Here is a 16,080-nt window from a genome sequence, read left to right as displayed (position 1 = left end):
AGTTAGATATGTAAATACAGAAAAAATATTATCTCAGGAGTACTGATGCATCAATACTCCAATGGAGAGGGGACACGTATGCAATGATCCTATTATAATGCCATATGTCACCTCTCCATTAGAGTATTGATGCATCAGTACTCCTGAGGTAATATTTTTTCTGTATTTACATATCTAACTCGTAAGATTTACTTCTTACATTTATAGTGCGTAAACATCTCATAAGAAATCAAAAATCCCTATTGGCTTTAAAAAAATAACATACCTTCAAACGCAACGCACCATCGAGGAGCTCTTATTCTGTGCAGACAGCGCACGCAAGATGCGTCACTCCCCAAATCAGAAGGTTTTTTTTTTTTTTTTTTTTGAAAAAAAAAAAAAATTTGAGCCCACTGTCATAATCTTTTGATAAAGAGTGTTTTTATTGGTACACAATAATTTTTCACCATTGAGTGGGCATATATGGAAAAAATTGAAGTTTAGATTGATAATTACATAGAAATTGAGTGGCATCTATGTAAATCTTCCTCTATAAAAGGATAATAATTGATACATGCACATTTTAGCTATAACTTGAAGAACCGAGTGAAATACAAAATTCAGTTAATTCATGCATTATGCTAATAATTTTATAAAAAAAAATTATTGAAGGAGAGCGTCTTTAAACTAAATGAGCACACACCTTCAGTTCTTGCAGAGAGATGCAATTAAAAACAAATATATTATTATGACTTTCGAATTTTTTCAAACCCAATAATTTACACCTTTGCCCAAAAAAAAGATAATTCTCGTGTATAAATTAATAATTTATTTACCTGATGCCTGATCCTCAAATATTGAAACCTGATTCAAGGTCAGAAACTTGTGAGATCATCAGTACTTTGCAAGCTTTAAATAAACATGTGCTTGGTAAAGCGATAAAGTGAAAAAATCCCAAAATCCAAATTTAATAGTTAATGCCTGACAAGTAACTGTCAATATTTACAAGCAAAACATGAAAAAGGTGTACGTGGTAAAATAAAATTTATGAGATGGACAATATATAGGAATTCTGTGTTATGTATGCACATGAGCCTTGAATTTATTTTAAATAGCTGCAATATAAACTATGATTTAAGTTTCTGCGCTGTAAAATAAGAAGTGGGTCAGCCAAGAACAAAGTTTTGTTGAAATTTATGGAAGAATCAAACTAAATTATAGGATTAAAAAAAATAATGATAAAATAATACAATGAACAAATGAAAAAAAAATAAATATTAAAAGAAAAACTAAATGATAGGAAAAAAAAATTAATAATAAAATAATAAATTTTAAAAATTTTAAAAAATTAAAGGAAACACTATATGATAGGCTGATGTTAACTAAAAATTAAAATGATGTCGATATTTATATAGCCTATATATATATATATATATATATATATATATAAGCTTGTTTAATATGAGACTGCGCAGAAGCTACTTCATTTTATATAAAAGGGTCTTACCAGTAATGAAAGTTAGCTTAATGATTGAAAACTTTTGTCTTTCAGCTAAGGGGGTACTAAAGGTTGAAATGAGCCAAACTCACTCATGAGCTGGCCGATAAAATATATAAGCTTGTTTAATATTAGACTGCGCAGAAGCTACTCCATTTTATATAAAAGGGTCTTACCAGAAAATGAAAGTTAGCTTAATGATCGAAAACTTTTGTCTTTCAGCTAAGGGGGTACTAAAGGTTGAAATGAGCCAAACTCACTCATGAGTTGGCCGATAAATAGCTATTAAACTGAGCTGGATGAGCTAACAAGCCAAGCTCAAGCTAGCATCGACTCGACTCGGAAGCTCGTGTACCGACCCTTTTAAAAAAAATTATAATAAAAAATATATTAAAATTCATGTTTTTTTTAAAATTATTAAATGTATTTTAAACAATAATATTTAATATTAGTGATTTCTTATTAACTATCTCCTGAATATTATTTATGACATTTCATTATAACACTAGAATAAATTAATATTTTCTTTCTTTCATACTAAACAAGTTGGCTCCAACTTGTTCTAGAAATAAGCTCGAGCTCGAGCTCAAGCTCGATAAATTAATCAAGCTAAAGCCTAAGCCAAGAGTGACTCGGGCTTGATTCTACTCGTTTCCACCCCTAAACTTTTAACCAAGGGATCTTGGGTTCAACCTTTTGCATATGTGGTGTGAATGTGTTTGAGTGTGTGCAGGGAAAAAAAATACATACAAAGCTAATTCCTATGTATTTACATATCCAACACTTAAATTTATAATACTATAATAAATGACTATCGTGCTTATTTTAGGCATTCAATTTTAAAGAAGTCAACGTCAAAATAAAATAATCGAGATCGATACGAGTAATAGTACTTTTAAACTATTGTAATAAATTGTTTATTCACAAATATGTTTGCAGTCTACGATATTTGTGTGTTTTATTCTGAATGAGACATTATTTTTTTATTAATCATATCGTTATGAATGTTGTAACTATTTACTCATGTTTTTTTTGTATGTTTTATAAAGTATGTTGAATTGAATGCTATGATTACATATGTTTATATTGCTTGTTTGTAAATTTATAACTGGCTATGATGAAGCACCCCTTGATGGTATTATTGGGGGTACAGTAATGTACCCATACAAGTAAATAGAACAGAATATTGATATTGAATTATTTTAAGTGATATAATTTTTAAATAATGCATCTGTGATTGTTGTATAGATATGATAATGATATACACCCCTTTTGAATAGCATGTGAAATGTTTATATTGATTTATAAAAAATTTTAACGGTCATGCATATTGTTCTTTATTTTCCTTATATTGATGTGGTTTAGAAACATGAGTATTCACTGACTCATTTAGCTTACAATTGTTGTAACTAACTTTTCATGTTTAATTAAATTATTAAAAGATGAGCGATAAACAATAAACCATCTATAGAAGACGCGGGCAACCATCAACAAGGAAATTTTAATTGTACCGCTTGAATCTAATTTGTAGTGGTTCTTTCATCTGTTAAATTGTAGATGAATACTAAAAATTAATTCACATCGTCCGACCTTTTGTATTCGCTTTGGTTAATTTCAAGCCTCAAGTCGGGTCGTGACAGACTTATCCAATAAAAATGAAAGAAAAAACATCTCATATAATATGGAACTCATTAAATCATATGATTCCTTATAATAAGAAAGTAACAAGTTAAAAGACTGTTACCTCAATTGCATAATATCTACAACTCACTCCTGTTTGGACATCCGTAACTTCGAGAGTTTGTCCCTCCACAAAACTATCAAAAATAAATAAATAAATAAATAAATAAAATAAAATAAAATTAGGTTGAATGCAATAACTATTTCATGCAGAATGAAAACTACTGTCACGTGCCTGCATCTTCAAATTTCTCCTCTAGTACTGCCTTATTCAGCTTTAGAACCAAATCAAGCTCCTCAATAAGCGGGTCTGGTTCTTCTGGCGCGCTGCAAAGGGAAGGGCAAGCTTAGATGCATTTAACCAATAATTCCATAAAATTCTATTTGGAAGATTTACAGGCATACCTCTCAATTGCTATGCATTTACATATCTAACACCCATACTTCAATTTTTACATACACATGCCACCTTATCTATGCATGAAAAGGGGTATTTCACTTTTTTTTAGTTAAAATGACAGTACTATTGAAGTGGAATGAAAGTTTGGGTGGTATATATGTAAAACATAAAATCTAGGTTTTAGATATGTAAATACATAAGAATTAGGTGGTATGTATGTAAATGCCCCTCTTTATTTCTTGGATAATCATAAGCTTAGAAATCACAATATATAGAAGCTAAAGGTGTTCACGAGTCGAGTTTGAGTTGAATTTTGGCTTAGACAAGCCAAGTTTGTTTAATAACTAGTAAGCTCAATCTCGAGCCCGGCTCAAATGAAAAAATTCAAGCTTGAGCTATACTCTTATACTTGGGCTTGATCAAAAAGCTCAGGCTTTGCTTGATGGTAGAAATGGAGATGCAATAGAGAGAGTGTAGGATTGCGGAGATGGGTTGAAAATGGAAGATTTTTGCGGGATGTCATATCTTAATTAAAGTTGATTAAGCTGACTCAAGAAGTTCTCAAGTTAAAACATTTCAAGCTCAAGCTTGTACAACATACGAGCTCAAATTTGAGTTTGAGTTTGAGCTCAAGCTCAAACTCATGAATAAACTCGACTCTGACAAGTGGAGTTCGAGCCGGCTTACCTGTGTGTGTGAAATTTTTGTAAGGAAAAATTGCCTCAAATTTCACATAATTTGACCATAACTCCATTAAGGGTAGTGCCATCAAATAATTAGTTTATCATTCAGCCAGTTACCATATAAATTATGACACAGTATAACAGCATATGAGCAGGAGAGGGCGAAAAATTGCATACACAGCACATAATTCTGATGTAGTTACGCATCCAACACCTATACTTTCATTTTTGCATTTATAAACTGAAATACGCATTGCATGCAAAGATAAAGTGCTAAAAAGTAAAAATCAAAGTTCGGTGTGTTGTAAAAAACGAGGGCAATAAAGAGAAAAATTGGAATGAGAAAAATTGCACACAGAAAAAAACACCAGAGCGACACACGGATTTACGTGGTTCAGCAAGTTTGCCTACGTCCACGAAGCTGTAGAGAATTTATTTCTTCGAGGAATTACATCGTCGAGCGCTTCGAAGTTTACAAAAAATCTCTATTTTCTTCTCTCCCTTCCTCTCTCTCTCTCTCTCTCTTCCTCTCTTTCTCTTAGCTCTCAAGATGGCTTGGTTTGATCTTGCTTGACTTTCATTTCCTTTAAACCAAAAGAGACTATTTATAGAAACCATGAGAGCGGTAGGTGGGAGGTAGGTGAGCGGTAGGTGGGAGGAGGTAGGTGAACGACAGGTGAGTGTAGTAGGTAAGCGGTGGGTGTGATACTTAATTAAGAAGCTAATTAAATTCAGTGGACCGGGTAGTGTAGTAGGTAAGCGGGGGGTGTGATACTTAATTAAGAAGCTAATTAAATTCAGTGGACCGGGTCTCCACATTACCCAACAATTCTCTCACTTGGAGACTGGGACACTGAATGCATCACCTACTATCTGCATCATCTACTAGCTGTACCAACCTTTTCCTCAAACATGATATTCTCCACCTCTGCAACTCGAAAAGTCTGTCTGCATGTCAGAAGACCAATTGAAGTTGAGCACAACTTCAGCTTTTCACGAGTAACACCCTCAATTGACATATCACCGATACCACTAAGCTCTTTTCTGGGTTACTCTTGTATCTGCTTACAACTCTCACTGCATGAGCAATATCCTGCCCCTGCTGAAAGCCGTTTTCAACAAGTCCAGCTTTGTACCTCTTACTGCCACCAAGCGCAGTTTTCATCCGGTACATCCACATCCGGTACATCCACTTGTTGTGCAATATTTTCTTCCTTGGTAGAAGTTCTGTCAGCTCCCAAGTCAAATTCCCTGATATAAAATTTGTCTTCTCCTTCTTGGTCAGCTCCCACTTGCTTGAATTCTCATCTTGCAAGATTTTTTCATAACTCTGTGGTTCTCCACCATTTGTCTGTACAAGGTTCGGTTTTTCTGCCTGTGACACTACCACTTTTCAGAAAATTAACCTTCTTCTGCTCCCCCATAATGCACATCTGATTCATATGTCCTCGCCTGAGTAAACTTGTAGTCATATATAGTGTGTCAGTTTTCTTACCCCGAGCACGTACTAATGCTCATTTGGTAACCTTCCAGGTGTTATCTGAGAACACTACCGAATGACCACCCTCATTGAGTTGCCCAACAGAGATGAGGTTTTTCTTCAACTCAGGAACGTGTCTGACTTTTTGCAAAGTCCATTTGTTTTTATTAAGGAGTGTAATATCAACATCTCTCATCCCCACCACGTCTAGAGCATTTCCATCAGTCAAATATATCTTCCCAAAGTTATCTGCAACATAATTTTGCATTAACTCTCGACGGAAAGATGTATAGAAGGAAGCCCCTGAATCCAGTATTCAATCATCAACAGAACTGTAAACTGTCAGAAATAGTGCATCATGTATTTCTTCAGTTACAATATTAGCGTCATCATTCTCCTTCTTCTTAAGATTTCTGCAGTTCTTTTTTATGCGGTCAGTCTTGCCACAATTTCAGCAGGTTGTCTGCTGACCTGACTTTGATTTTGATCTTCCACGGTTTGAGTTTCTGTCTAGTGATCTCCCTCTGGAATCAACAATCACTGCCGAACTCGAACTCGAGGTCTCACCAGAATCTTTCTTGCGCATCTCCTCATCCAAAATCAAATCACGAATATCATCATATTTCAGTTTAGATTTACCTGCAGAACTGCTAACTGTCATCCTCATGATTTCCCAGCTATTTGACAATGATGCCAACAATATCAACGCACATATCTCATCATCAAAATCAATTTCAACAGACGACAATTGATTTGTGATAGTATTGAAATCATTCAGGTGTTGAGCAGCAGAGATACATTCCACCATCTTCAAGTTGAATAACTTTTTCATCAAATGCACCTTGTTATTCGCCGATAGCTTTTCATACATACCTGATAAAGCCGTCATGAGATCTGCAACCGATCTCGACAGGGTTAATCGTATAACCCCTAGAACCTGTCGATCTAACAGATTCCATTCCGCCTTGTCCACTTTTTCTAGTTGCTTTCCCAGTAACGTAAGATGAAGTTTCTTCCCATAGAGATAGTCCTCTATCTGCATCCTCCAGTAAGCAAAATCTGTGTCATTAAACTTCTAGATCCTCGATGTCATCACTTCGTCTCCGCCCATCATTCTTCCTCAGGTCCGAACCGGATCTCTGATACTAGTTGTTGTGAAAAACGACGGCAATAAAGCGAAAAATTGAAACGAGAAAAATTGCACATAGAAAAAAACGCCAGAGCGACACACGGATTTGCGTGATTCAATAAGTTTGCCTACGTCCACAGAGCTGCAGAGGATTTATTTCTTCGAGGGATTACACCGTCGAGCGCCTCGACGTTTACAAGAAAATCTCTATTTTCTTCTCTCCCTTCCTCTCTCTCTCTCTCTTCATCTCTTTCTCTTAGCTCTCAAGATGACTTGATTTGGCCTTGTTTGGCTTTCATTTCATTTAAACCAAAAGAGACTATTTATAGAAACCATGAGAGTGGTAGATAAGAGACTATTTATAGAAACCATGAGAGCGGTAGATGGGAGGTAGGTGAACGGTAGGTGAGATATGAAGGTGAACGGGGGGTGGGTGTGGTAGATGAGCGCTAGGTGAGATACTTAATTAAGAAGTTAATTAAATTCAGTGAACCGGATCTCCACATTACCCAACACGGGGTTTGGTATGATGGTGAAACGCACAACCAACGAACAAAAGTTGCCACTAGACTCCACCATTAGGTTGAGAGTTCTGGTACAGCACTTTCTAATGCATGCTAAATGCAAGGTAGGGAAATATATAGACACTCGGCCTGCTATTAGTGGAGCTTCCTAGACAAACATCATTCAATGTTTTAATACATTTGCGAACGAATAATAAACATAAGGAATTCTTGCTTGCATACCCACCCAGTTCCTATGTATTTACATACATAACACCTAAACTTCTACTTTTACGTATATACCACCTTAACTATGCTTGAAAAGCTGTATTTCATTTTTTACAAGTTAGAACGGTGGTATTTTTACAAGTTAAAACGGTGGTATTTTTATGTGATATAAAAATTTTGAGTGGTATAAATGTAATACAAAATTTAGGTGATAATTTTTATGTGATATAAAAATTTTGAGTGGTATAAACGTAATAATGTAATACAAAATTTAGGTGATAGATATGTAAATAAATAAGAATTGGATGGTATGTATGTAAATGCCCCTAAACATGAATCAAACAAACGACTAAGAAATTATTAAAACCTATCTATTTAACTTTTGAGCTTCATAATTCTGAAGAATCTCTGGCAAAGAAATTCTTCAATCCTTTAAATTTAAAGTAATGTAAATATATAAATGGGAGAACGATAAATCATCAAATTTGTTGTGGATGGTCGATGGTTTGAATTCCGCTATAGTTAACAACAAAGCTTTGAATTCCACTCTTCCGAGTTTAGCAGCAAGAAAATAACAGGATTTATGAGTGATTTTAGCGTAGATAGACATAAATCCATCCAAATGCGAAAAAACATAAAATATATCCCACAATTTGCTAAAAATCCAAATCTTTCTCCTTCCGTTATTTTTTTGGCGCAAATACCGATTTACTAAATCTGATTTTTAGGTAAATTTAATGGATTTAGTGCACAAGAAGATTAAATCTCGATGAAATGTTAAACATAAGAGATGAAGCTAAGCGGATTTAAGTTAAATCATACCAAACATCTTTTTGAATTTAAAAACACCTGATTTTATAAATCTAGATTTATCGGATTTACCAAATCATACTTAACATAAATCCTCCTTGCAGCCAAACACCCCTTAAGAGAGATAAGAGCAATGTCAAGTCGTTTAGGATGGTAAATAAAAGCAACATTTAGAATGGATTGGCTCAATTTGTGCGAAAGGAAGTGTGTGGGCGGGGGCGGCAAACAAGTTGTAAAAAATCAGAGAAATACACAATCAGATGCAACACTGGTGATTCACACTTGGGTTAGCCATCAATGTGGGTTGAAGAGGACATGAGAAAAATTCCCCAAAAACAAAAAACAACTGAAAAAATGAGCAATGAACAATACCTGTCAAGAGATACATCATAAACCGTCCTTGTACTTCCTGATCTCCAATTTCCATAAACGACTTTAATAGCATCCTTCACAACAATTTCTTTGTTAACATAAATTGGAGCCTGCCCACAGTGATTTCCACTATAGATAAGATTCCCACATATTATAAATTCGAAGTTAATTCTGAGTCACGTCAAGATATACTTCCATAAATGGAAACTATTTGAAGAACTAAAAACAGCTCAAGCAAATGCATACAGTACCTTGAATTTTTCTGCCACATTTAATGCATCTGAAGGACGGGCGTCGATACTTATATTGGTATTATCTGCAGCCTGCAAATAATTAAATCAAAAGATAAAGTTTGATTCTCTAAGGGGCTATTTGATTTGCTGAAAAGGAATGTGGTGATAAAATAATATATTATATGTTAAATATCTTAAAATTGTTGGTTTAATGTAAATAAATGCAGGACTTCGATTTAAGAAAATAAATTCAATGTAAAATCAACCCGTTATGGTTGCAGTGGGGGCAAAGGGCCGATGGCGACGGGGGCGATGGGCGAGTAGCGATGGCGGCGGTGACCACGGGCAGCATTACTTTACATGAATAGTGTATTTGGAATTTGCTCAAATCTACCTAATTTCAGATACAATTGAGAATAAACTAAAGAATGAACTCCAAAAAAATTGGAATTTTATTTTTCTCCCAAACAATACGTTTTATTTTTTAAAACACCTACAAAAGGAATACAATACACTCATTCTGTTACAGACCAAACAACCCCGAAGTAGCTAGTAAAATAAGAGCACACACAATGAACGAAGCTCCCTTTAATGCAAAGTCTGAGGATGGCTTATTGTACACAATATCTGATACTTTTCGATGCAAAGAGGTTCTTTATGTGACTCAAACATGAAACCTCCAAAACAAACTAGAGGAAGGTTAACCACTGCACCATACCCGCCTCTCTGAGAAATCACTTATACTGACTATCATATTGGATCACCTAATTTGAAATTTACTATGCATTAATTCCAAAAATAATGCATCCTGGCAAACATCCCCAAGTTGTACTAGACTAGGACAACAAGAAGACCCATTGATGGTCCTATAAAAAGTAAACATTGCCCTTGTGTAGGTCGTAACAGTGACATTCATCCCCATCCCAACCCCATCCTGGGGATACCTATCAAAATTTATTTAGAATATCTATAAAAAAAAATGATCACTCTCCAAAACCTTTCTGAGATATACACGTGCATAGTATGTGTTGACCACCCTGTCTGTAAGACGCACCATCTTTACCTGAAAAGCAAAAAAATTCCTTCATGAGGATCAAATCAAATCGTTATAAATCAATATGTCCAATTAACTTCTTATGTGAATTAGTACATTTTCATAATTGAATATGAATCGATCATTTCTTAATACCTTCTTTCCTATAATCACAAATTTGCAAAGAAAAATGGTAAAGATCATTGAATCAACCCAACAATTTTCTTATTTACACTCATAAAATAAGGTGCACTGCCTGCCACAACACAATCTGCATCAACTCTATCACATATGATAGAAGTCAATGAAGGTGTTAGCTGCTTAGATCAACAAGTCAAAAAACCCGAGCTTAAGCTATTTTTTGAACTCTTATATGAGAAGTTTAATGAATTTCTGTGCAAAATTATTGACCATATAATTTGAAATGACAAGTTATTCAGCTAAAATCAATCATCATAATATTTTGGACCGAAAGTCCTTACACGGAGCATTACGCGGACATTAGCTTCGATAATAAGTCAGCTCTCTTCTTTTCCTTCTACATTAAGCCCTAGGGTACAACAACGAATATAAATAAAACATCCCCAAAGAGTTTCATCCAGTAAAAATTAGTGTCATAGAAATTCTAACCTCATAGCCGAATTTTATCACAATATTTTTGACAAATTGAAGCAGATTTGGGCATTCCTGCATTAAGCTCATATAAGAACCAGCAAACAAGTTGAAAAGTAAAGATCAACAAGATACCTCATGTTCTTCACCAGCAATAGAATCAATGAGCCTAATAATAGCAAATTCTCCTATATAAAAAAATAAAAATAAATAAATCATTAGTCCTTAAAATAAAAAGAAAAGTTTTGAAGCTAAAAAATAAAGCATGATTCCATAAACAGAAACTATTGGTAATCATAATTGCATACCTACAATTATAGGCAATAACAGGCCACCATCACAAGCAAGTTTTAGAAAAATAGTCGGACTCTGAAATCTCCTCAGAAACCCATGACCAATAGAATCAACGTTGAAGTCTACTTCTCTTCTATGACTATAAAAGAGAGATTTTTTAGCACCTGAATGCCACTTATTCTCCTTTATAAAACCCAGCTTCCACAAGTTGTAGTGCCTGATCGTTTCTGCATGAGAACTCATTGCGAGAAATAACAACGTAAAGGGGGTGCTTAATGGCTGAAATAAGAAAGAGAAAAGCGAACTTTTATCAACTAAAATGGCTGATGCATAATTGAGAAAACGGTGGTGAAGAAGATGCATAAAAGTATATAACCCTCAACCCATTTTTTATCTTACAACACTAAAACATAAATCATGATGCCTCCCAGCACAATGAGTTCAAGGGCCGTTTGTCCTTAGCATCAAAAGAAGTGGGATAATGCAACAGTGATTGCTGATAATTATGTATCTTGGGGAAAAAAGTATGCAATCCTAAGAAGAAAACGAGAGGGGAAGTAATGGTACATAAAACTAGGAGAGAGTAATGGGGAACACATTCCACGGAGTGGGAGGTACAGAAATGGAGGATTCAAGCTATAAGGATTTGTAGCAAAAATCTCCGACTAATTCATACAATTCTAAGTCCCTCTATATATAGAAAAGTGTCCTCTGTACATATCGCAACGTTCAAAAAAAAATGAGAAAATACACGGTTTGCCCTTATTACATATTTAACATGAATATATTTAAAAAATGATGAAAACTATTTGTTCATGAACACATGGTGAAGATCTGTTTAGGAAAGAACAGCCAGCTGTGATGGTAAAGAAAATAGTTACTAAGAACTAGGAATTTGCTGGTAACATCAAAGTTACGCCAAAGCATAGAAAACTAGGGATTAAATATCATACATTACATTATAATGCATATGACACGTACCAACATGTAGAAGAATTACTAAGATAGTTAATAAGAATCAGGAAGTTGCAAGTACCATCAAAGTTATGTCAAAGCATAGAAACATAATAATTAAATATCAGATATTACATTATAATAAATATAGTCTAATTAAACAAGTCGTCTATCATGAACAGGATTAAAGGAGTTCAATGATCTCCTCATTATCAGGAGAGATGCAAAACGTTCCTCTAATACAATTACATGACCTGTTATATGAATGTTTGTCCAATATAATTCAACATCATAGATGGCATAAACTGTTGCGTTCAAAATCAAAAGGCTATACAGTCCATCAGAATTTAGATAGATATCAAACCAAAAGCTAAAATTACAGTACAAGATGTTTGTAATATATGTTCCTTGAACCAAGCCATAAACCATAGAAGCTACAATTTGACTTGAAACATTCGGTTTAACATTCACTAGTCCAATAATGAGCTGCCAATACCAAGCAAATCAAACAAGGAGCAGGTAAGTATCATCAATGAATCCAATAAAAGTAATATTCGCTAAATTTGACGAAAAGTAACGATAATCATTCAATCAAATATTCCCAGATTTCCTCACATAAGCTATCTCGTTAAATTGAGATCCGTTTAGACACCATACTCTAAATTCGCAAACCCTTTACCCCGATCTCTTTACTTCCCGAACAAGCATGTTAATTATGCACCGAAGCCCCAATTCATGAAGTGAAACAGTAATCGGCAAATAAGAAAACGCATGGATAGCAATAAAACCTGGAAGGAGAAGCAAGGCCTGGGTGTATTGCTCGTTGTCGTCGTCATCGGTCACGTCAGATCCAGCACTCTCATTTCCAGAAGCCACCCTGCACGAACCAAGGGTGCATCTGGATTGCAGCAACCCGCAGCAGCTCCGCTTCCGGCTCAAAAACAGAGAAAACGGCACCGTGGATTTCGAGCAAGAGAGGAGGCCGAAGGAACGATCCGCGCAGCTAGGGTTCTGAGCCGAGCAGATCCTTGAAGAGAATGAGGGAGAAGAGAATTGAGGAGAGAAATAGGAATTGGGAGTGAGAGGAGAAGGGAGATGGACTCTGACGAACATCGCTGAAGTGGAAAGCACAATCCCCTCTCATGGGACGAGCCGGGAGAAAAGGGCGGAATATTTCGAACGGCAGAAGATTTCTATGCATATTTATAAGGGATTCTGAGACATAATCACACACAAAACATTGTTATTACCGTATTTCACGCTACAATATTATGAAATTCACATTTTCACTATTATTCTCATTCCTCCTCATCGCACCATAAAATCTTAGCGAAGCTATAGAATGGGTGGGAATTCTATTATTCTCATTCCTCCTCATCGCACCATAAAATTATACGTCTCCAACGTGTCATATGATGATCTTCTTCAACGGGGCTGCTTCCTTTAAGGGGCTGGTCTTAGCGAAGCTATAGAATGGGTGGGAATTAGAGAGATTGTTGTGAGTGTCTTCTGTGGTCAGAAGGAGAGATGTGTTCTCGGAAGAGTTGCAGCGTGGATGGGATTTTGCTAGCAACAAGGGAGGTAGGTGTGTGTGGGTGCGACGGGAGTGATTTCAGTGAGAGTCGGATGGATAGGTGGCGTTGGCGTTAGAGTGAAAACAGGTATAGTGTGTGGCCACGGTCTAATTGTGTTGGATCAAATGGGGAGGTCAGAGTTGTGTGAAGAGTGGTGTCAATTCAGGTTAACAAATCGAGTTTGTGTCTGACCCAAATAGGAGTAATCCGAACCTTACCTGAATAAACCCGACCCAAACCCGAGCATGACCCACTAACTGAACCCCACACAAACTTTCATACTTATTCGGGTTATGTTTTAGTTTTTGAGTTAAACCGAACTCGACCCAAATAATAAATAGGTCGAATTCTCTGACCCGAACTTGAATTGAAAAATTTTAGGGTCAACCCTAACCCGGATTTTTGATACCCCCTATGTGTGAGGAAGGGTTGCCCGGCAAGTTGGTCGGAGCTGTGTGGTTTTGCCAACATGTGGGTCGCTATCGGAGCAACACGAGCGGGAAACTGAGAGGTGCGATAGAGAGAGACGGAAGTGTGGATGTGTATGTACGTAAAAACTGCTATTTATAAAAGATTTGAGTTCATTCATTGAGAAAAAGAGAAAATAGTACGGAGCTCCGAACCTAAACCAAATTGATCAAAGAGTCTAATATCATAGTAAATAATATAAATTCATAGTATAAATGAGGATTTATTTACAAGCCACATAATTCTTCTATCTAACCTTTAATTTTTTATATTTAATTTTATAAATTATAAAACTCAATCATTATAACAATGCAAGAACTATCAACAAAGAAGAATTCATGCTCAATATATCCATCCAAAATATGTATTACATAGGTAGCCTTCAAGACATGCAATGAGCATCAATTCTCTAAATGGATGAAGTGAAAAGCACTGAAGTTTTAAGTATATGTTTGGGGTATTTCATCTTACTATTTAGCTTGTCATATCGCTTTAGCAATTAGGTTTGGTTATTGCATTTTTGTTATTTCCTTGAATTTTTTATGATGGGAAGTTGTTTCTTACAGTCAAAATTCCCGAGTTATGGTAACTGTGAGTAAAAAAATTGTTTGAAACATTTGAAAATGAAAATATTTATAATACCAACAAGTACTTTCAAAAAATATTTTCTTTACAAAGAATTTACAATCATATTTACCAAGTGGTGCAGCCACCTCAAACCTATCATAAGTACGAGACTTTCTACCTCACTTAGGGTCTGTTTGAGGCAACTGTATGTTTGAGGCAGCTGCAGCGGTTTGAAGATACAGTTGTGAAGCTGTTGCAAAAGTTGTTCAAAAATTTGCGATGACTATTACAAATTTATTTTAATCTAAAAAGTCAGATCACAGTTTTATAGCTGACACAATACTGTAACATGTTATATTAAAAAAAACAACTTTATACTACATAAATTTCTAGAAAACTACAGCAAAATTTGTTCCCCAAACATAAATACAGTGGTGGTCTGAAAAGCAAAGGTGCGAGAAAGGTGTCCCAAACGGATTGTTAGGCTTTAATGATCTAAAAGTGAAACTCTAAATTTTGTTATAAATATGCTAAATACAAAAAATCTATACATATAATGGAAAAATAAATCTTTGGTTGTCAGCTCAACATGCTTGCATCTAACTAAATCATAGATAGCCAATTGAATGCTACAAAATATCCAAAGGCAGTCATATTAATAGACAAAACTAAAAAATCACAGTTGTTGATAGAATACCTACCATTTAATGGGCTCTTCAAATAAAGTGAGATCATTGTCATCGTTCTTGACAAAGAAAGTAAGAAATTAGGGATCAAATCATGTAGTATCTTGATGCTCCTTAATCAATAACTTACCACAAATGAAGAGCCTTCTAATGATCCTAAAAGATATAGGAAGTTAGTGACAAAATATTTATAGGCCCCTTTTACTACAAAGCAAGGATATCCTTACACCTATGTTAATATCTCCTCAACATTATCTTTCATTGCATCATAAGGGTGCACTCTAACCTCTCAGAGAGTTTAAGACCTGTGGTGCAACACATTTATGTCTTTTTATAGTTTATTATAAAGCCTATTATACTTAAGTGACTATTATATTTATAGCTTTACAAATATGATTTGTTAGAGTATATACATTTTTTTTCTTATATACTAGGCTTGGTTTTGAAGCCACAAACGAGAACTATGGAAGAAAAGAATTTTCCAAAAGAGGCTTTCGGCCCATGTAATATGGGCCGATGCTATGGGTTCTATATGAAACTTCATACCACTTGGGATCCAAAGGGTGGTAAAACGCATATATTGGTCATTGTTTACCTTTTTTTTTTTAACCTTATGCCAATATTATTTTTTATGTATTTCATTATTATTTTAATAAAAAAATTTGAAAAAAAAAATAAAAATAGCTGAGGAATTGTTTTCTAAATTTTTGAAATTACATTAAAACATTGTTTTTTTTTTACAAAAGCAGAAAATGTAGAAATGTATAAATATATAATATTTATATTAGCATATTACTAATATAGTATATTCATATATTATTATTATTATTTTATTATATATTATAATTTATAAAATTTAATTTTTAAAATATAATAAATTTTTTATATATAATTATT

The 16,080-nt window shown here is 34.6% G+C and overlaps 1 protein-coding gene across 2 annotated transcripts; it reads right to left on the bottom strand.

The window, feature by feature from the left end:
• Positions 1–746: 746 nt before the first annotated feature.
• Positions 747–13,217, bottom strand: LOC110023832 (bifunctional nuclease 2). 2 transcript variants are annotated; one of them, XM_020723442.1, is made up of 10 exons: positions 12,677–13,217; positions 10,949–11,161; positions 10,776–10,828; positions 10,659–10,715; positions 9,993–10,058; positions 9,014–9,085; positions 8,763–8,872; positions 3,393–3,484; positions 3,222–3,294; positions 747–843 (listed from the first exon to the last, which is right to left on the bottom strand). In XM_020723442.1, the coding sequence occupies exons 1-9, from the start codon at positions 12,999–13,001 to the stop codon at positions 3,245–3,247; spliced, it is 1,038 nt and encodes a 345-aa protein (XP_020579101.1). In that variant the 5' UTR covers positions 13,002–13,217; the 3' UTR covers positions 747–843; positions 3,222–3,244. The 2 variants fall into 2 exon arrangements, with proteins under 2 accessions (XP_020579101.1, XP_020579102.1); XM_020723443.1 differs by having other exon boundaries at positions 10,949–11,213; positions 12,677–12,815.
• Between the last annotated feature and the right edge of the window lie 2,863 nt (positions 13,218–16,080).

This window comes from Phalaenopsis equestris, unplaced genomic scaffold (genome assembly GCF_001263595.1).
Source record: "Phalaenopsis equestris unplaced genomic scaffold, ASM126359v1 Scaffold000232, whole genome shotgun sequence".
In the NCBI taxonomy this organism is placed as follows: Eukaryota; Viridiplantae; Streptophyta; class Magnoliopsida; order Asparagales; family Orchidaceae; genus Phalaenopsis; species Phalaenopsis equestris.
Note: the sequence above shows the minus strand (reverse complement) of the source record. Positions and strands in the feature narration are given on the sequence as shown.

Bases quoted from the DNA above. Each gene is read 5' to 3' on its own strand.
- LOC110023832 (XM_020723442.1), bottom strand. From the start codon at position 13,001: ATGTTCGTCAGAGTCCATCTCCCTTCTCCTCTCACTCCCAATTCCTAT. The intron at 10,829-10,948 runs GTATGCAATTAT...TTTTTTATATAG, and splicing joins GTTATTGCCTATAATTGTAG to GAGAATTTGCTATTATTAGG. The intron at 10,059-10,658 runs GTTAGAATTTCT...TTTGCTTTTCAG, and splicing joins TGATAAAATTCGGCTATGAG to GTAAAGATGGTGCGTCTTAC.